General features: G+C 42.5%; 1 protein-coding gene across 1 annotated transcript in view; it reads left to right on the top strand.

The window, feature by feature from the left end:
• LOC118377808 (transmembrane channel-like protein 3) overlaps positions 1-22429 on the top strand; it is a 53505-nt gene that overhangs the window by 23201 nt on the left and 7875 nt on the right. The window contains exons 9-18 of the mRNA XM_052512935.1: positions 462-505; positions 8021-8168; positions 9379-9488; positions 9695-9795; positions 10280-10443; positions 10486-10536; positions 16804-16932; positions 17386-17453; positions 18316-18444; positions 22276-22386. Coding sequence (XP_052368895.1) covers positions 462-505; positions 8021-8168; positions 9379-9488; positions 9695-9795; positions 10280-10443; positions 10486-10536; positions 16804-16932; positions 17386-17453; positions 18316-18444; positions 22276-22386 — 1055 coding nt within the window. The remainder of the gene's footprint in view (positions 1-461; positions 506-8020; positions 8169-9378; positions 9489-9694; positions 9796-10279; positions 10444-10485; positions 10537-16803; positions 16933-17385; positions 17454-18315; positions 18445-22275; positions 22387-22429) is intronic.

The following is a 22429-nucleotide window of genomic DNA, read 5'->3' as shown; positions in this document are numbered from 1 at the left end:
TCCTTCATCTGCACTGAGCCATTGAGAAACACTACACCACTCCACTCCTCAGATTTGATTTGATTTCCAACGATCCCAACTTCTTTAATTCACACACAGCACTCTGTAGAGTAGAAGTCAATGTACCAATGAATTACTGCTGATTTTCCTGAGGGCTGATCTATAATCTGGATTCTACGTCTAAACAAGAGAGACCTTTAACCTGCTTGTTGAGTTTCCCTGTACAGTCAGCAACATGTAAAAGTAGATTCCTCTGTTTCAATAAGCTCAGTTGAAATCCTTAGATGCTTGATACAATACATAGTTTTTTTCTTTCTTTATCCTTATTTAAGCTTTATGTTTTGTCTCATTGAGATTTACAATGTATTTTTCTACAGATAGATGGACAAGATTGCAGCAAATATGTAGTTACACAAGATGGATGACATTGATCAATGCTAATTCCTTGCTCCTTTCTCTAGGAGGCCATTGTTGAGGAGCAGGAGAAAAAGAAGGATACTAGTCTGTAAGTATGTTTATTCTCTTGTCCTTGGAGAGGGTGGCTAAGTTAGCATCACACATTGATATTGTTTGGACCCGTTAATGGACCCTTGGCTTTTATGTGTCAGTGGCTTTATCCTTTGCAGTATCTTGTGTCATTCATTTTTTATCCCCAATTTTGTGGTATCCAATTGGTAGATACAGTCTTTTGTCATCGCTGCAACTCCCTTACGGACTCGGAGAGGCGAAGGTCGAGAGTCGTGCGTCCTCCGAAACACAACCCAACCAACTGCTTCTTGACTCAATGCCCACTTAACCTGGAAGCCAGCCGCACCAATATGTTGGAGAAAACACCGTACACCTTGCGACCGTGTCAGCATGCAATGGGACAAGGACATCCCTGCCGGCCAAACCCTCCCCTAACCCGGACGACACTGGAACAATTGTACCCCCCCATGTCTCTCCCAGTCGCGGCCGGCTGCAACAGAGCCTGGACTCGAACCCAGAATCTCTAGTGTCACAGCTAGTACTGTGATAACATGCCTTAGACCACTGTGCCACTCGGGAGGCCCATCTTGTGTAATAACACAAGAATCCAGGACTGTACCACATTCATTGATGATGCTCTTTGATTTAGGGGTCTAGCCTACTGGAGTCATGGATGTACAAATGAGGGGAGGGGTGTGTGAATGTGGTCTAGTGGGGGGCGGGGGTTCTTTCTGGTGTCTTCCTGCAAGAAGGGAGGGGGGGTCTTCCTGGCGCGTACATCTACATTTTTTCCAGTGGCAGCCATGATTTTGCATATAGTGGAAACACTGTATAAAAGTCTCTGTTTTGCTTTCCCTTGGTTGCCTTTGAGCCTCTTCTACCTGCGTTCTCCACTGGTCTCAGAAAGGACTGATTTACTGTCTCGCTCCCAGTCCATTGCTACCCCACACACAGGCCGACACTTCCTGGTGGCGTAACTCATCCTAACAGCCTTTTACTGTCAGAGATGACTGGCTCTAAATCACCCCTGCCAGAGCATCATCAGACCTGAGTAGACATTAAAGAGCGATTAATACCTCAGGGAACGTTCGTTCACACCGCCCGCGGCCCTCTCAACCACACTATGTTGCCACTTCTTTCAGTCCATTTGAGTTAATGTCTATTCTAACTGGAGCTAATGCTAGGTGGATGCATGCACTGTACTGTATCTAAATTGTAGTTTCAATGGGAGATTTCAACCTAAAGTTCTACTGATTGGTTTGGGAGATTTGAATTATAGTAACGTTAGCATGTTGCCACTTTTGTGTGGTTTAGGTGGTGATCTGATGAAGGCTGTGGAATGTCCAATGTACACACATTTTGGTTTCAGGTAGAACCCTTTTGTGATCCATGTGGAACCCTTTCCACAGAGGGATTTACATGGAACTAAAAAGGGTTCCACCTGGAAACAAAAGGTGTTTTCACCTGGAACCAAAAAGGGTTATGCTATGGGGACAGCCAGAGAACACTGAGAGTGTACGATACAGGCAGCCAGGGGAAGAAGGACCTCCCTACTGAATCTGGTTCCTCTTTAGAGTTCTCCCTTCTAAAGAGTTGTTTCCTTGCCACTGTGCTTCAGATACAGTATTGGTTGGTCCTGGGTCTAAGCAGGTTTACTATAGAGCACTTTGTGACAACAGTAAAAGGGTGTCACCACACAGTGTCACCACACATTGTCACCACACAGTGTCACCACTTGACTTTTTTCTGTTATAGCCTGATTTTAAAATGGACTCAATTGAGGTTTTCTTTTGCCACTGGCCAACACACAATACCCCACAAGTAAATAAAAAATAAAAAGTTGAAATGTCTTAAGTCAATAAGTATTCAACCCCTTTGTTATAGCAAGCCTAAATAAGATCTTAAGAAGCCTAAATAAGATCTTAACAAGCCTAAATAAGATCTTAACAAGTCTAAATAAGTTCTTACCAAGTCTAAATAAGTTCTTACCAAGTCTAAATAAGTTCTTACCAAGCCTAAATAAGTTCTTAACAAGACTAAATAAGTTCAGGAGTAAACAAGTCACATAATAAGTTCTATGGACTCACTCTTTGTGCGATAATAGTGTTTAACCAGATTTTTGAATGACGACCTCATCTCTGTACCCCACACATACAATTATCTGTGAGGTCCCTCATCTCTGTACCCCACACATACAATTATCTGTGAGGTCCCTCAGTCAAGCAGTGAATTACAAACACAGATTCCACCACAAAGACCAGGGAGGTTTTCCAATGCCTCACAAAGAAGATGGGTAAAAAAGAAAAAGCAGACATTGAATATCCCTGTTATGTTCGTCGATTGAAGGATCGGACCAAGGTGCAGCGTGGTAGACGTACATTTTAATTTATTAAATGAACACTGAAAAAAACACAAATACAAAAACAAAACGTAACGTTGCGTAGTGCTAAACAGCACAGTACCAAGAACAAGATCCCACAAACTACATGTGGAAAAGGGCTGCCTAAGTATGATCCCCAATCAGAGACAACAATAGACAGCTGCCTCCGATTGAGAACCATAACCGGCCAACAAAGAAATAGAAAACATAGATTGCCCACCCTAGTCACACCCTGACCTAACCAAATAAAGAATTATAAGGATCTCTACGGTCAGGGCGTGACAACCCTTTGAGCATGGTGAAGTTATTAATCACACTTTGGATGGTGTATCAATACACCCAGTCACTATAAAGATACAGGCATCTTTCCTAACTCAGTTGCCAGAGAGGAAGGAAACCGCTCAGGGATTTCATCATGAAGCCAATGGTGACTTTAAAACAGTTACAGAGTTTAATGGCTGTGATCAGAGAAAACTGAGGATAGATCAACAACATTGTACTCCACAATACTCGCCTATTTGACATAGTGAAAAGAAGGAAGCCTGTACAGAATAAACATGTTCCAAAACATCCATCCCACGGCATTAAAGTAATAATAATAAAAATGGCAAAGCATTTCACTCTTTGCCCTGAATACAAAGTGTTATGTTTGGGGCAAATCCAATACAACACATTACTGAGTACCACCTTCCATATTTTCAAGAACATTGGTGGCTGCATCATGTTATCAAATCAAGCTTTATTTGCCACAAGCTCCGAATACAACAAGTGTAGACTTTACCGTGAAATGCTTACTTACAAGCCCTTAACCAACAGTGCAGTTCAAGAAGAAGAAAATATTTACCAAGTCGGATAAAATAAAAAGTAAGAACAGAAAGTAACACAATAAGAATAACAATAACGAGGCTATATACAGGGGGCACCGGTACCAAGTCAGTGTCCGGGGGTACAGGCTAGTTGAGGTAATCTGTACGTGTAGTTGAGGGTGAAGTGACTATGCTTAGGTAACAAACAAACAGCAAGTAGCAGCAGTGTACAAAAGAGGGGGGGTCAATGTAAATTGTCCAGTGGCGATTTTTATGCAAAGTTCAGCAGTCTAATGGCTTGGGGGTAGAAGCTGTTGAGGAGCCTTTTGGTCCTAGACTAGGCGCTCAGGTACCGCTTGCTGTGCGGTAGCCGAGAAAACGTATAACTTGGGTGACTGGAGTCTCTGACAATTTTATGGGTTTCCTCTGACACCACCTATTATATAGGTCCTGGTTGGCAGGAAACTTGGCCTCGGTGATGTACTGGGCCGTTCGCCCTACCCTCTGTAATGCCTTACGGTCAGCTGCCGAGCAGTTGCCATAACAGGCGGTGATGCAACCGATCAGGATGCTCTCAATGTTGCAGCTGTAGAACCTTTTGAGGATCTGGGGACCCATGCCAAATATTTTCAGTCTCCAGAGGGTGAAAAGGTTTTGTCTTACCCTCTTCACGACTGTCTTGGTATGTTTGGACCATGATAGTTTGTTAGTGATGTGGACACCAAGGAACTTAAAACTCTCGACCCTCTCCACTACAGCCCCGTCGATGTTAATGGGGGCCTGTTCGGCCCGCCTTTTCCTATAGTCCACAATCAGCTCCTTTGTCTTGCTCCAATTGAGGGAGAGGTTGTTGTCCTGACCTCCTCCCTATAGGCTGTCTCATCGTTGTCGGTGATCAGGCCTACCACTGTTGTGTCGTCAGCTAACTTAATGATGGTGTTGGAGTTGTGTTTGGCCACGCAGTCGTGGGTGAACAGGGAATACAGGAGGGGTCTAAGTACACACCCCTGAGGGGCCCTAGAGTTAAAGATCAGCGTGGAAGATGTGTTATTGCCTGGTTATGGGTATGCTTTTAATCGTTAAGGACTGTGAAATTTTACAGGGTCAAAAAGAAACGGAGCTAAGCACAGGCAAAATCCTACAGGAAAAACTGGTTCAAACTGCTTTCCAACATACACTGTTGTTACTTACCAAGAAGACTGTGAATGTTCCTGAGTGTCTGAGTTACAGTTTTGACTTAAATCTACTTGAAAATCTATGGCAAGACCTGAAAATAGTTGTCTATGTAAGGACCGACGCTGGAGACGAGAAGCAAGTACAGGGAGTGAACATTTAATGGAAAATGGACATCAAACAAAACAAGAACAGCATCGGGATGGGGGAGCTAAACAACATTACGACAATAATGCAGACACAGGGGGAAAACTGAGAAACAGACAGATATAGAGGGGGCAATCAACAACGTGAAGGAGTCCAATGAGCGCTGATGCGCATAATGATGGTGACAGGTGTGCGTAATGACGGGCAGCCTGGTGCCCTTGAACGCCAGAGAGGGGGAGCGAGAGCAGGCGTAACAGTACCCACACCCCCCTCTAGGACTGCCACCCAGCATCCCACCTGAGCCGGCTGAGGCATGGGAGCATGACAAACCGGCTGAGGCGTGGGAGCCCGGCGATCCGGCTGAGGTGTGAAAGCCTGACGATCCCGTAGTGCCATGGTAGCCTGATGGGCCGGCTGAGGCGTGGGAGCCCAATGAGCCGGCTGAGGTATGACATGGGATGGTAGCCTGCCTAGCTAACCGAGGCAAGGAAACCTCTCGAGCCAGCTAAGGCGTGGTAGCCCGTCGAGCCAGCTGAGGCACCCCCGGCAGCACCTGGACCCAATGTCACCACCAAAAACAAAAAACAAGAATTCCCTGATGCTTCAAATAGTGGTGTCCGCATTCTGTAAGGACCGACACTGGAGACGAGAAATAAGTACAGGGAGTGAACATTTATGGAAAATGGACATCAAACAAAACAAGAACAGCATCTGGACGGGGGGAACAAAACAAGAACAGCATCTGGACGGGGGGAACAAAACAAGACCAGCATCTGGACGGGGGGAACAAAACAAGAACAGCCTCTGGACGGGGGAACAAAACAAGAACAGCCTCTGGACGGGGGGAACAAAACAAGAACAGCCTCTGGACGGGGGGAACAAAACAAGACCAGCATCTGGACGAGGAGAACAAAACAAGAACAGCCTCTGGATGGGGGGAACAAAACAAGAACAGCCTCTGGACGGGGGGAACAAAACAAGAACAGCATCTGGACGGGGGGAACAAAACAAGAACAGCCTCTGGACGGGGGAACAAAACAAGAGCAGCCTCTGGACGGGGGGAACAAAACAAGAACAGCATCTGGACGGGGGGAACAAAACAAGAACAGCCTCTGGACGGGGAACAAAACAAGAACAGCCTCTGGACGGGGGGAACAAAACAAGAACAGCCTCTGGACGACAAAACAAGAACAGACAGATATAGAGGGGACAAAACAAGGAACAGACAGATCTGGGGGACAATACTGAGGAACAAAGATATAGAGGGGACAATACTGAGGAACAGCCTCTGGAGACAGATATAGGGGGACAATACTGAGAACAGACATCTGAGGGGACAATACTGGGAACAAAGATCTAGAGAGGACAATACTGAGGAACAGACAGATATAGAGGGGACAATACTGAGGAACAGACAGATATAGAGGGGACAATACTGAGGAACAGACAGATCTAGAGGGGACAATACTGAGGAACAGACAGATCTAGAGGGGACAATACTGAGGAACAGACAGATATAGATACTGAGGAACAGACAGATATAGGGGGACAATACTGAGGAACAGAACGGGGAGGAACAGACAGATCTAGAGGGGACAATACTGAGGAACAGACAGATATAGTGGGGACAATACTGGGGACAGATATAGAGGGGACAATACTGAGGAACGGACAGATATAGAGGGGACAATACTGAGGAACAGACAGATAGAGGGGACAATACTGAGGAACAGACAGATATAGAGGGGACAATACTGAGGAACAGACAGATATAGAGGGGACAATACTGAGGAACAGACAGATATAGAGGGGACAATACTGAGGAACAGACAGATATAGAGGGGACAATACTGAGGAACAGACAGATATAGAGGGGACAATACTGAGGAACAGACAGATATAGAGGGGACAATACTGAGGAACAGACAGATATAGAGGGGACAATACTGAGGAACAGACAGATATAGAGGGGACAATACTGAGGAACAGACAGATATAGAGGGGACAATACTGAGGAACGGACAGATATAGAGGGGACAATACTGAGGAACGGACAGATATAGAGGGGACAATACTGAGGAACAGACAGATATAGAGGGGACAATACTGAGGAACAGACAGATATAGAGGGGACAATACTGAGGAACAGACAGATATAGAGGGGACAATACTGAGGAACAGACAGATATAGAGGGGACAATACTGAGGAACAGACAGATATAGAGGGGACAATACTGAGGAACAGACAGATATAGAGGGGACAATACTGAGGAACAGACAGATATAGAGGGGACAATACTGAGGAACAGACAGATATAGAGGGGACAATACTGAGGAACAGACAGATATAGAGGGGACAATACTGAGGAACAGACAGATATAGAGGGGACAATACACAACGTGAAGGAGTCCAGGTGAGTCCAATGAGCGCTGATGCACGTAATGATGGTGACAGGTGTGTGTAATGAAGGACAGCCTGGCGCCCTGCAGCACCAGGGAGGGGGAGCGGGAGCAGGCGTGACAGAAGGTAGCCTGGCGCCCTGCAGCACCAGAGAGGGGGAGCGGGAGCAGGCGTGACAGAAGGTAGCCTGGCGCCCTGCAGCACCAGGGAGGGGGAGCGGGAGCAGGCGTGACAGAAGGTAGCCTGGCGCCCTGCAGCACCAGGGAGGGAAGCGGGAGCAGGCGTAACAGTCTAGCAATGATAAACAACCAATTTGAGCTCAAATCATTTTTAAAATAATAATGGGCAAATGTTGTACAATCCAGGTGTGGAAAGCTCTTTGAGACGCTGTTTCTACAAAATATTGACTCAGGGGTGTGAATTCTTATGTAAATGAGATACTTCTGTATTTCTAAAACATGTTTTCACTTTGTCATTATGGAGTATTGTGTGTAGATGGGTGAGAAAATGTTTTTATTGAATCCATTTTGAATTCAGGCTGTAACACAACCAAATGTGGAATAAGTCAAGAGATATGAATACTTTCTGAAGGCCCTGTAAATACATTTGATTTATTGAACTACTGTTTCTCTCTCTGTCTTCCAGAGCAGTCCTGATAAGTCTGCGTATCCTAGCCAACATCCTGGTCCTTCTCTCTCTGGCTGGCAGCATTTATATAATCTACTTTGTGGTGGACCGCTCCCAGAAACTAGAGCTGGAGAAACCAGAGCTAACACTATGGGAGAAGAATGAGGTAGCTAGCTACAGTATACACTGAGTATACCAAACATTAGGAACACCTCCCCTGTGTCCTCTTTAAGGTACAGCCTCAGTTCATCGGGGCATGGACTCTACAAGATGTGGAAAGTGTTCCACAGGGATGCTGGCCCATGTTGATGTTATGCTATGAATATGTCCTTTAACCTGTCACATTGACACCAATACTTCCCACAGTTGGTTGGATGTTCTTCAGGTGGTGGGCCCTTCTTGATGCACATGGGAAACTGTTGAGTGTGAAAAACCCAGCAGCGTTGGGTTCTTGTCACAAACCGGTGCAACCTGGCACCTACTACCATACTCTGTTCAAAGCTACTTAATTAAATGTTTTTTCTTGCCCATTCAACCTCTGAATGGCACACATAGGCAATCAATGTCTCAATTTTCTCAGTGCTTAAAAGTCCTTCTTTAACCTGTCTCCTCCCCTTCATCTACACTGATTTAAGTGGATTTAACAAGTGACATCAGTAAGGGATCATAGCTTTAACCTGTATTCACCAGTCTATGTCATGGAAAGAGCAGGTGTTCTTAATGTTTTGTAAGTAGGCTTACTCTGAGTCCGGGAAACCTGACAATATTGTGTTTAACTTGGTTGATGGATTATGGCTACTGTATCTAATTTTGGGGACTTGATTTCCCTGATGACAAAGACATATGTGGCAGGACTTCAATTACATCGTGCCTTGTGTTTCTCTGACATCATTTCCTCTCAGGATGCTGTAATAAAGGTGTTAATGTGAAACTGGAGACCAATAGGGAGACTGCTATACCATACATGTGGTATCACCATCTGTGCATGACAGCTGATCATTTAATTCAGTTCAGGATAATGGATGTCCGTAGGGCTTTGATAAGATAACTGATTCCACTACCCTGATGTCACTGCCTGGACTGATAGTGTTTTCAAGACAACTGGGAACTCTGGAGAAAAAAAAAAACAGGTCAAATCATGACGTCAGTGATCTTCAGGTCGGAAAGTCAAAGCTCTAGAAAGATGCCAGAGTTTCCGACTTGGAATTCTGAGTTGGAGAGCCTCTAGCTCCTAACTGCTTGCTCCTCCGATGCCTCCATATATTAGTGAAAAAGAGAAGAGAAGGTCCTGATACAATGACTCCTTATGATGTCATCAGGCATATATGAAGGTGTCTATTTTATAACATGATGTCATATCCTGTTTCCTGTCCCAGGTGAGTGTGGTGGTGTCCCTCATCACCATGATCGCCCCGTCTGCCTTTGAGCTGGTGGCTCAGCTGGAGATGTACCATCCCAGGACCTCCCTGCGCTTCCAGCTGGCCAGGTCTGACTCTGACAGCACCTCAAATCTCATTTGTTCACACTTAACATTACGTTTCACAGATACAGTAGAGTATTGGTGAAATTGGATTCATATTTTGACATGTAACTACACCGTAGCTGAACTGTTCGTTAATGTTGCTACTAACTTGATTTTAGCTTGTTTTCTTTCTCTTTTAATGCAGTGAACGTTTTGTCTCCTCGCCACAGAGTCCTGGTGTTGTATCTGGGTAACCTGTACAGCCTCATCATTGCCCTTCTGGACAAGGTCAACAGTATGAGTATGGCGTCAGCTGCTGCAGCTGTAAGTAGTCCTGCTGAGATTGAGGCGTTCCTAATGTGGACACCATACAAGCCATGTCACTCAACTCTTTATGTATTGTGCCGTAGTCTCCAATCAATAAATAAATGTTACAGTTATTGCTGATGTTAATGTCAATGCTTTTAAAAATATATAAACTTTTTATTATTATTCGATTTTTTAAACTTTATTTAACTAGGCAAGTCAGTTAAGAACAAATTCTTATTTACAATTACGGCCTACCCCAGACGGCACCTTATGGACTCCCAATCACGGCTGGATGTGATGCAGCCTGGGTCTACTGTTAACAACAATCTTGATCTGTAAATGTGGGGAAGGTTTAGAAAACAAAGGAATGAAATGATGAAAATGTTCAAACATTTTAAAGCTCCGATTGACTGATGGATGGATAGACAGACTGACTGGTTGATTGGTTGAATGATCATTAATGGTTTTGATTGATTATTTCCAGGCGGCGGCCTCTGTGGTTTCAGGGAACTTGTCTGACTCCACGGCATTCATGGCGACCATCTCCCAGCCGGGGGAGACGAGCCTCTCCACCCTCGTGTCCGACATCTCCATCTCTGAAAACCACAACAGCACCATAGCGACCATTGCCATGGTGCTGGATGTCAACACCAGCATCAGCACCAGCAAGGTCACCATGGCAACCATGTACAACCACACTGGGATGTTTGAGCAGAACAAGCAGAAGAAACCGGACGAGTGCTGGGAGACCTACGTTGGACAGGTGCAGAAGTTCATTTCTTGTCATTCGTTCATTCGCTCATTTGTTAATTTGTCTATTCGTTCATTTGTTCCTTCATTTATTTGTCCATTCATTTCTTAATTCATTAATTTGTTCATCTGTCCACTTGTCCATTCATTCATCTCTTAACGTTAATTGAGCAACCCTTTACAGAGAAAGTGTACTAACAACTGTTCCATGAAGGTCAAGACCTTTTGCATCGGCCAGAGTAGAACTGTTACAGGGACACTCCATCATCAACCTGACAATGTACATGACTACATACAGTTGAAGTTGGAAGTGTACATACACTTAGGTTCATTAAAACACTTTTTCAACCACTCCACAAATTTCTTGTTAACAAACTATAGTTTTGGCAAGTCGGTTAGGACATCTACTTTTTCCAACAATTGTTTACAGACAGATTATTTCACTTATAATTCACTGTATCACCATTCCAGTGGGTCAGAAGTTTACATACACTAAGTTGACTGTGCCTTTAAACAGCTTGGACAATTCCAGAAAATTATGTCATGGCTTTAGAAGCTTCTGATAGGCTAATTGACATAATTTGAGTCAATTGGAGGTTTACCTGTGGATGTATTTGAAAGCCTACCTTCAACCTTAGTGCCTCTTCGCTTGACATCATGGGAAAATCAAAAGAAATCAGCCAAGACCTCAGAAAAAACATTGTAGACCTCCACAAGCCTGGTTCATCCTTGGGAGCAATTTCCAAATGCCTGAAGGTACCGCGTTCATCTGTACAAATAATAGTACACAAGTATAAACACCATGGGACCGCTCATTAAGGCGACGCGTTCTGTCACCTAGAGATGAACGTACTTTGTTGTGAAAAGTGAAAATCATTCCCAGAACAACAGCAAAGGACCTTGTGAAGATGCTGGAGGAAACCTTTACAAAAGTATCTGTATCCACAGTAAAACGAGTCCTATACTGACATAACCTGAAAGGCCGCTCAGCAAGGAAGAAGCCACTGATCCAAAACCAAACTAAGGTTTGCAACTGCACATGGGGACACTTCACAAAATAGATGGCATCATGAGGACAGAAAATGGTTAAGGATATATTGAAGCAACATCTCAAGACATCAGTCAGGAAGTTAAAGCTTGGTCGCAAATAGGTCTTCCAAATGGACAATGACCCCAAGCATACTTCCAAAGTTGTGGCAAAATGGCTTAATGTGTCAAGGTATTGGAGTGGCCATCACAAAGCCCTGACCTCAACCCTATAGAAAATTTGTCGGCAGAACTGAAAAAGCGTGTGCGAGCAAGGAGGAAAACAAACCTGACTTAGTTACACCAGCTCTGTCAGGAGGAATGGGCCAAAATTCACCCAACTTATTGTGGGAAGCTTGTGGAAGGCTACCCAAAACATTAAACAATTTAAAGGCAACGCTACCAAATACTAATTGTGAACTTATGTAAACTTCTGACCCACTGGGAATGTGATGAAAGAAATTAAAACTGAAATAAATAATTCTCTCTACTTATTTTGACATTTCACATTCTTAAAATAAAATGGTGATCCTAACATGACCTAAAACAGGGAATTTTTACTAGGATTAAATGTCAGGAATTGTGAAAAACTGAGTTTAAATGTATTTGGCTAAGGTGTATTTAAACTTCCGACTTCAACTGTAAGGCATTCATACCATTTTCATGAAATCATTCACAACACCTTTATGAGTGCTGTGTTATCATTCATAACACCTTTATGAATGCTGTGGTAATCATTCACAACACCTTTATGAGTGCTGTGGTATCATTCCTAACACCTTTATGATTGCTGTGTTATCATTCATAACACCTTTATGAATGCTGTGGTAATCATTCACAACACCTTTATGAGTGCTGTGGTAATCATTCACAACACCTTTATGAATGCTGTGGTAATCATTCACAACACCTTTATGAGTGCTGTGGTATCATTCACAACACCTTTATGAGTGCTGTGTTATCATTCATAACACCTTTATGAATGCTGTGGTAATCATTCACAACACCTTTATGAGTGCTGTGGTATCATTCACAACACCTTTATGAATGCTGTGGTATCATTCACAACACCTTTATGAATGCTGTGGTAATCATTCACAACACCTTTATGAATGCTGTGGTAATCATTCACAACACCTTTATGAATGCTGTGGTATCATTCACAACACCTTTATGAATGCTGTGGTAATCATTCACAACACCTTTATGAGTGCTGTGGTAATCATTCACAACACCTTTATGAATGCTGTGGTAATCATTCACAACACCTTTATGAGTGCTGTGGTATCATTCACAACACCTTTATGAGTGCTGTGGTATCATTCACAACACCTTTATGAATGCTGTGGTATCATTCATAACACCTTTATGAGTGCTGTGGTATCATTCACAACACCTTTATGAGTGCTGTGGTATCATTCACAACACCTTTATGAATGCTGTGGTATCATTCATAACACCTTTATGAGTGCTGTGGTATCATTCATAACACCTTTATGAGTGCTGTGGTATCATTCATAACACCTTTATGAGTGCTGTGGTATCATTCATAACACCTTTATGAATGCTGAAGTATCATTCATAACACCTTTATGAGTGCTGTGGTATCATTCACAACACCTTTATGAATGCTGAAGTATCATTCATAACACCTTTATGAGTGCTGTGGTATCATTCACAACACCTTTATGAGTGCTGTGTTATCATTCATAACACCTTTATGAATGCTGTGGTAATCATTCATAACACCTTTATGGGTGATGTGGTATCATTCATAACACCTTTATGAATGCTGAAGTATCATTCATAACACCTTTATGAATGCTGTGTTATCATTCATAACACCTTTATGAATGCTGTGGTATCATTCATAACACCTTTATGAATGCTGTGGTATCATTCACAACACCTTTATGAGTGATGTGGTATCATTCATAACACCTTTATGAATGCTGATCATTCACAACACCTTTATGAGTGCTGTGGTATCATTCACAACACCTTTATCATTCATAACACCTTTATGAATGCTGAAGTATCATTCATAACACCTTTATGAATGCTGTGTTATCATTCACAACACCTTTATGAGTGCTGTGGTATCATTCATAACACCTTTATGAATGCTGTGGTATCATTCATAACACCTTTATGAGCTGTATCATTCATAACACCTTTATGGGTGATGTGGTATCATTCATAACACCTTTATGAATGCTGAAGTATCATTCATAACACCTTTATGAGTGCTGTGGTATCATTCATAACACCTTTATGAATGCTGAAGTATCATTCATAACACCTTTATGAATGCTGTGGTATCATTCACAACACCTTTATGAGTGCTGTGTTATCATTCATAACACCTTTATGAATGCTGTGGTATCATTCATAACACCTTTATGAATGCTGTGGTATCATTCATAACACCTTTATGAATGCTGAGGTATCATTCATAACACCTTTATGAATGCTGTGGTATCATTCATAACACCTTTATGAGTGCTGTGGTATCATTCATAACACCTTTATGAATGCTGTGGTATCATTCATAACACCTTTATGAGTGCTGTGGTATCATTCATAACACCTTTATGAATGCTGTGGTATCATTCATAACACCTTTATGAGTGCTGTGGTATCATTCATAACACCTTTATGAATGCTGTGGTATCATTCATAACACCTTTATGAATGCTGTGGTATCATTCATAACACCTTTATGAATGCTGTGGTATCATTCATAACACCTTTATGAGTGCTGTGGTATCATTCATAACACCTTTATGAATGCTGAAGTATCATTCATAACACCTTTATGAATGCTGAAGTATCATTCATAACACCTTTATGAATGCTGTGGTATCATTCATAACACCTTTATGAGTGCTGTGGTATCATTCATAACACCTTTATGAATGCTGTGGTATCATTCATAACACCTTTATGAATGCTGAAGTATCATTCATAACACCTTTATGAATGCTGTGGTATCATTCATAACACCTTTATGAGTGCTGTGGTATCATTCATAACACCTTTATGAATGCTGAAGTATCATTCATAACACCTTTATGAGTGCTGTGGTATCATTCATAACACCTTTATGAATGCTGTGGTATCATTCATAACACCTTTATGTATAATTTATATCAACATCCATAACACATCTTCAAAATAAAAGTCCCCTAGAATAGATCTTTGTCTATTGTACAAAGGAAATGTGTATTACTACTGTCACAGTAATCTATTATGAAACATAACACTGGAGAAGTTCAACCATGTCAGCCTAAGCACTCTGTGTGTACGATAAGCACCAATAACTATTACCGTTTTAGATCATTCTGTCTGTACACAGACCTAATAATCAACAGTCTCATCCCTCAGACAGTTACCCTTAATACCTCTTAAAGGCATTATGCCCGACAAGAAAAATGAAAATGCCTTGTCCTGTGATGGTTTCCCCCTAAACAATAGATTGAGTATGGATTGAAACGTACCCAGGCAGACGTTCAGGTAATGAAGATGTCACTAGGCCAAGGATGAAAAACAGATGACTTGTTCTTGGTGCAGATCAATAGGAGGGTATATCGTGTATCGTCGTCTCAGGAGTGGATATTCTCAACGGGAAAATGACATCATATAATTAGCAGACCTGGGTTCAAATGATATGTTTTTATATTTTCAAATGCTTGATCGAGCTTTCAACCAATAGTGAAGTCCCAAAAAGTGCAAGAACCCAGGTCTGATAAGTATAGCTTGATGATCCATTTCCAATGAGTTATGTGCAGTTAGGACAGATAAAATGAGTTATGTGCAGTTAGGACAGATGTAATGAGTTATGTGCAGTTAGGACAGATGTAATGAGTTATGTGCAGTTAGGACAGATGTAATGAGTTATGTGCAGTTAGGACAGATGTAATGAGTTATGTGCAGTTAGGACAGATGTGATGAGTTAATGTGCAGTTAGGACAGATGTAATGAGTTAATGTGCAGTTAGGACAGATGTAATGAGTTATGTGCAGTTAGGACAGATGTAATGAGTTATGTGCCGTTAGGACAGATGTAATGAGTTAATGTGCAGTTAGGACAGATATAATGAGTTATGTGCAGTTAGGACAGATAAAATGAGTTATGTGCAGTTAGGACAGATGTAATGAGTTATGTGCAGTTAGGACAGATGTAATGAGTTATGTGCAGTTAGGACAGATGTGCAGTTAGGACAGATGTATTGAGTTATGTGCAGTTAGGACAGATGTAATGAGTTATGTGCAGTTAGGACAGATGTAATGAGTTATGTGCAGTTAGGACAGATGTAATGAGTTATGTGCAGTTAGGACAGATGTAATGAGTTATGTGCAGTTAGGACAGATAAAATGAGTTATGTGCAGTTAGGACAGATGTAATGAGTTATGTGCAGTTAGGACAGATACAATGAGTTATGTGCAGTTAGGACAGATGTAATGAGTTATGTGCAGTTAGGACAGATGTGCAGTTAGGACAGATAAAATGAGTTATGTGCAGTTAGGACAGATGTAATGAGTTATGTGCAGTTAGGACAGATGTAATGAGTTATGTGCAGTTAGGACAGATGTAATGAGTTATGTGCAGTTAGGACAGATGTAATGAGTTATGTGCAGTTAGGACAGATGTAATGAGTTATGTGCAGTTAGGACAGATGTAATGAGTTATGTGCAGTTAGGACAGATGTAATGAGTTATGTGCAGTTAGGACAGATGTAATGAGTTATGTGCAGTTAGGACAGATGTAATGAGTTATGTGCAGTTAGGACAGATGTAATGAGTTATGTGCAGTTAGGACAGATGTAATGAGTTATGTGCAGTTAGGACAGATGTAATGAGTTAATGTGCAGTTAGGACAGATGTAATGAGTTATGTGCAGTTAGGACAGATGTAATGAGTTATGTGCAGTTAGGACAGATGTAATGAGTTATGTGCAGTTAAGAAAGATGTAATGAGTTTTTCTGAAAGACATACAGTATGCATTTTGTTCATTTAGCAGGCGCTCTTATCCAGAGCGACTTACATTCAAATAAGGTCTGTAAAACAACCACATGCCACAGTCACTCCAAGTAAAACTTCCCTCAATAAAGCTGACAGTGACATCAGTGCTAGTAGGTGTTAGCTAGTCATTACAGAATGACCAGAGTTACCTTAAAGACAGATGGTTACCAGACAGTAACAGTAACAGTATGTTTCTTTATGCTCATATGTTTATATGTGTTGTATTGTAGGAGATGTTGAAGCTGTCTATCATCGATATGATCTTCACGGTGGCCAGTATCCTGTTGATAGACTTCATCAGAGGGCTGGTGGTCAGGTACCTGAGTGACTGCTGCTGCTGGGACCTGGAGAGCAAGTTTGTACGTACTCAACCTCCATTCAAAAAGTATTTCTTTACTTTCAGATAGTCTAGCTGTGCTTAACTGAGCTTGCTTGGTGCAATGGAATAGTCCCGAAAGTGAAAATACTGCCCATATGGCACTCCAGGCAAGCTCAAAGATTTGAAAGAAAACAAATACTGTTTGAACCCAAGGGTGATTGTGACTGTGTCGTTATCGTCTGATTACAGTTGCCGTCTGGATAAGTGCAAACTATGTTGAAGTGCAGTACGGTTTGCAAGTCACAATTGGATGACATGCTTTTTAATTGCTCCTGGAACGTTCTGGTTTAGTCCACGCCATCACGGCAGGCCCAAGCTGTTGCATCTGTCAGGAGTCAACTTTATTTTAAAACATTTGACTCGGTCATCAATATATTTTATGAAGTAATTAAAGGTTTAATTAATGTCACCCTTTATGTTTCCCACCTGGCAGCCTGAGTATGGGGAATTCAAGATAGCTGAGAATGTACTCCACCTGATATATAACCAAGGAATGATCTGGTATGTCACATTCTACTGGATTTGTCACTTCATCTATTCTTTATTTTTATAGGAGAGTGGAGTTCCACTCAACCTTTCACATTGTTTAATTAAACCCTGGTCTCCAGTGGGGAGGCATTTTACATTGACATTTTTGTAATTTATCAGACACTCTTATCCCAAGGAATTAGGGTCAAATGTCCTTCTCAAGGGAAACACCGACAGTTTTTTTCCCCAAGTCAACTCGGGGATCCGAACCAGTGACCTTTCAGTTACTGACCCAACACTCTTACCCGCTAGGATACCTGCCACCCTAGGAAAACGTGCTTATTGCTGGGAGTTTTACGCACCCACTCCACCACGGCTCGGAACGTATTTTTCTCTTCTGACATAAGATATTGGTCTTTGCTGTTGAGCTTTCAGACATCAGATACAACATAGACAGTAGATGGAACGAGGACCCAGAGTTCATCCTCAAGTCACATTGCCAGAAAAACTCCAGTGAGAGATATAACACACTCTCTCACACACTTCAATTCTATGTTCACTTTATCCAATTTGTTACAATGTGTGGAAACGTTGTGTAAATTCCTCTGTATGTATAATGGCCCTAAATGATGTATATTGCTAGCAGCACCATATCACAAGTGACATTCTGACTGTGAAAATGTTATTGGCTATTAATGGTGATTCTGATTCTAATGTAGAAGGTAATGTGCCCATATTAGCTATAATATATAGCCCAGTACTTCTATAAAAGGCAACCTTACTAAGGGCAGGACAGCCCCTGACCCAGAGTAATATGCTAATTATGATAATTCAGCTCCACTTCTCCCCCCTTCTCACACTCTCTCCCTTTCTCTCTCTCTCTCTCTCTCTCTAGGATGGGTTCGTTCTTCTCTCCCTGTCTGCCTGCCTTTAACGTGTTGAAGCTGATAGGCTTGATGTACCTGAGGAGTTGGGCTGTGCTCACCTGTAACGTCCCTCACCAACAGGTGTTCAGAGCATCCAGGTCAGGGGCAGAGACACACACACAGTCACACACACAGTCACACACACAGGCACGCACACACACACAGTCATGCACGCACACAGTCACACACACAGTCATGCACACACACACACAGGCACGCACACACACACAGTCACACACACAGGCACGCACACACACACAGTCATGCACACACACAGTCACACACACAGTCACACACACAGTCACACACACAGGCACGCACACACACAGTCATGCACACACATGCAGGTATGCACATACATAATAAACCTTATTTACATAAGTATTCAGACCCTTTGCTTTGAGACTCAAAATTGAGCTCAGGTGCAGCCTGGCCAAACAGAGCAATCGAGGTAGATGGGTCAGGGAGGTGACCAAGAACCCAATGGTCACTCTGACAGAACTCCAGAGTTCCTTTGTGGAGATGGGAGAACCTTCCAGAAGGACAACCATCTCTGGAGCACTCCACCAATCAGGTCTTTATGGTAGAGCCTCTCCTCAGGTAAAGATTAACGGAGGAAAATACAGAGATTCTTGAAGAAAACCTGCTCCAGTGCGCTCAGGACCACAGACTGGGGCGAAGGTTCACCTTCCAACAGGACAACAACCCTAAGCACAAAAACCCCCAGATTTCATCCATTTTAGAATACGGCTGTAGCAAAATGTGGGAAAAGTCAAGGGGTCTGAATAATTTCCCAAAGCACTGTACACTGTACACACTCATACTGGACGAGCATGTTCAGAAGACACAGCCACTCTACCATTCACTTCTCTCTCTCTCTCTCTCTCTCTCGCTAGTACTGATGAATACATAATTAACAGCACACAAAAGACTAACATTACATAACAGCATTGTGCGACACTGCCTCTTCTGGACAGTGAGTGAGTCTGATTCACTCTGGGCCTATAATCCTGGTTCTGTGGTTCTGGTTCTGTGGTTCTGGTCTCATTACTCCTCTCCTCCCCTCCCATCGGATCTTATTTTCCAGCTCTGTGGAGAGAGAGAACAAAATGAGCACATCTCTGTGATGAGCTACAACACTGCTCCCTCAAACACACGCACACACACACACACGCACACACGCACGCGCACGCACACACACACACACACACACACACACACACACACACACACACACACACACACACACACACACACACACACACACACACACACACACACACACACACACACACACACACACACACACACACACACACACACACACACAGAGTGGGCCTGCAGGCACTCAGCCCACTCTGATTTATGTAACGAGTCTGTTGCTGCCTCTTTCAGGCCTTATCAGTCACTCTCAGATGTACAGGAAAATACACACTTATGCAAGCGCGCACACACACCATACACTTCACTTGGTTATGTAAAATAGCATGATAGTTTAAAGAAATAGCATATAAGTTTATTAAAGAAATAGAATGATATGAATAAATAGTATATGTGACTCACCACCTGGATTTGGTCTTCATTAAGTAGCAATACTTTAAATTATGTATTTTACATTGGATAAAAGTAGAGACTCAGTGCTACCAAAATGGTATATCATACACTGCATTTTTGAGAAACAATGGGAAAGTAATTATTTGAAAGTTGATAAGCTTTGAAACTTACTTTTGAGAAAATGTCATTTGAATGTTTTGATATCTAGTGAAGAGCTCTCCTATGTCTACACCCATTCAGCATCGTCCACACCCTCTTAAGCTTTAGCCCCACCCATTCAGCATCGTTCACACCCTCTTAAGCTTTAGCCCCACCCATTCAGCATCGTTCACACCCTCTTAAGCTTTAGCCCCACCCATTCAGCATCGTTCACACCCTCTTAAGCTTTAGCCCCACCCATTCAGCATCGTTCACACCCTCTTAAGCTTTAGCCCCACCCATTCAGCATCGTTCACACCCTCTTAAGCTTTAGCCCCACCCATTCAGCATCGTTCACACCCTCTTAAGCTTTAGCCCCACCCATTCAGCATCGTTCACACCCTCTTAAGCTTTAGCCCCACCCATTCAGCATCGTTCACACCCTCTTAAGCTTTAGCCCCACCCATTCAGCATCGTTCACACCCTCTTAAGCTTTAGCTCCACCCATTCAGCATCGTTCACACCCTCTTAAGCTTTAGCTCCACCCATTCAGCATCGTTCACACCCTCTTAAGCTTTAGCCCCACCCATTCAGCATCGTTCACACCCTCTTAAGCTTTAGCCCCACCCATCTCGTTTCATTCTCGGAGCATTCAGAGCTCAAACTTGACACTCTGAACGATGATTTGTTTACCTCTGGATAACATGAAAACAGCCTAACCAGCTCTGCTGGCAACAATTTCATTACACTTTTTTGCAGACTTTTACTGACACCGCCCATATTCAACGGGTGTTGTACACTTTACCTTAAGACATCTAGCTAGCTAGGTAAACAAAGCTCAAATAGACAGAAGCCGTCTATATGGCAGATGAATCCAAACTCTTCTCTTTGCATGTCCAGCCTACTCATTAGCTCAGCCAATCATGGCTGGTGAGACGGTTGCTGGCTTTTTCTGTGGCTTAACCAACAAGTCTTGTAATTTAACAATTTAATTTGCATTTACAGATGGCCTGCAAGTTTGTTATTAAGGCACATGAAAGTTGACATGTTCCAGAAGGCATTTCTGCCAAAAATCTTCTTTAAAAAAATGGCTCTCCTGTGAATGCGTGACTAGCGACATGAGCCTAGTTTCCTGAAACGGGTCACATATGATCAACCTTACCAAGTTCTCTCATGTCACCACACTCCTCTGCACACTCCACTGGCTTCCAGTTGAAGCTCACATCCACTAGAAGACCATGGTGCTTACCTACAGAGCAGCAAGAGGAGCTACCCCTCCATACCTTCAGGCTATGCTCAAACCCTACACCCCAACCTGAGCACTACGTTCTGCCACCTCAGGTCTCTTGGCCCCTCCAACTCTACGGGAGGACAGCTCCCGCACAGTCCAGTCCAAGCTCTTCTCTGTCCTCTCACCCCAATGGTAGAAACTTCTACCTGAAGCTAGGACAGTCCCTGCCCATCTTCCAAAAACATCTGAAACCAGTCCTCTTCAAACAGTATGTTTGACTCCCCCCCCCCTTCTAGCTCTGATTCTACTGATAGCTACATTATTGAGGGGTTTTTTTGGTCCCACCTAGCTATCTTAAGTTTAATGAACTAACTGTAAGTCGCTCTGGATAAGAGCGTCTGCTAAATTACTAAAATGTAAATGTCAAAATGTATAACCAAACAATAATATGATAGTATATTAAAAATATATTCCAACATTCCTATTGTCTCTAACCAAACATTGTCACGTTCTGACCTTAGTTGCTTTATCATGTCTTTGTGTTAGTTTGGTCAGGGCGTGAGTTGGGGTGGGTAGTCTATGTTCTTTTTTCTTTGTTGTATTTCTGTGTTTGGCCTGGTATGGTTCTCAATCAGAGGCAGCTGTCGATCGTTGTCTCTGATTGAGAATCATACTTAGGTAACCTGTTTTCCCCATTTTGGTTGTGGGTGATTATTTTCTGTTTAGTGTTTTTCGTCACCTTACAGGACTGTTCACTTGTCGTTTTTGTTGTTTTGTTCAGCGTTCAGTAGTTTTATTAAAATAATGGACACTTACCACGCTGCGCATTGGTCCTCCTCTCTTTTTCCAGACAACAACCGTTATAAACATGGATTATGGTTTTTGATTATCTGTCTTTGTTAACATAGTTGATCAGGAATACAAAGGCAGAAAAACTTGAAATAACACAGATAAATAAACAATATAGAAATAAAAGTACCATTTTATTTCTCTCATTTGTTTCCAGATCAAATAATTTCTACCTGGCTATGCTGTTGTTCATGCTTTTTCTGTGTATGCTGCCCACCATCTTCGCCATAGTGAGATACAGACCTTCCCAACACTGTGGGCCATTTAGGTAAGCCATTATTCCCGTGAAGCTCTTTAAATGTGGTGCCCAT

Source organism: Oncorhynchus keta, unplaced genomic scaffold (assembly GCF_023373465.1).
Source record: "Oncorhynchus keta strain PuntledgeMale-10-30-2019 unplaced genomic scaffold, Oket_V2 Un_contig_9580_pilon_pilon, whole genome shotgun sequence".
In the NCBI taxonomy this organism is placed as follows: Eukaryota; Metazoa; Chordata; class Actinopteri; order Salmoniformes; family Salmonidae; genus Oncorhynchus; species Oncorhynchus keta.
The sequence above is the reverse complement of the archived record's forward strand: the minus strand, read 5'-3'. Positions and strand labels throughout refer to the sequence as shown.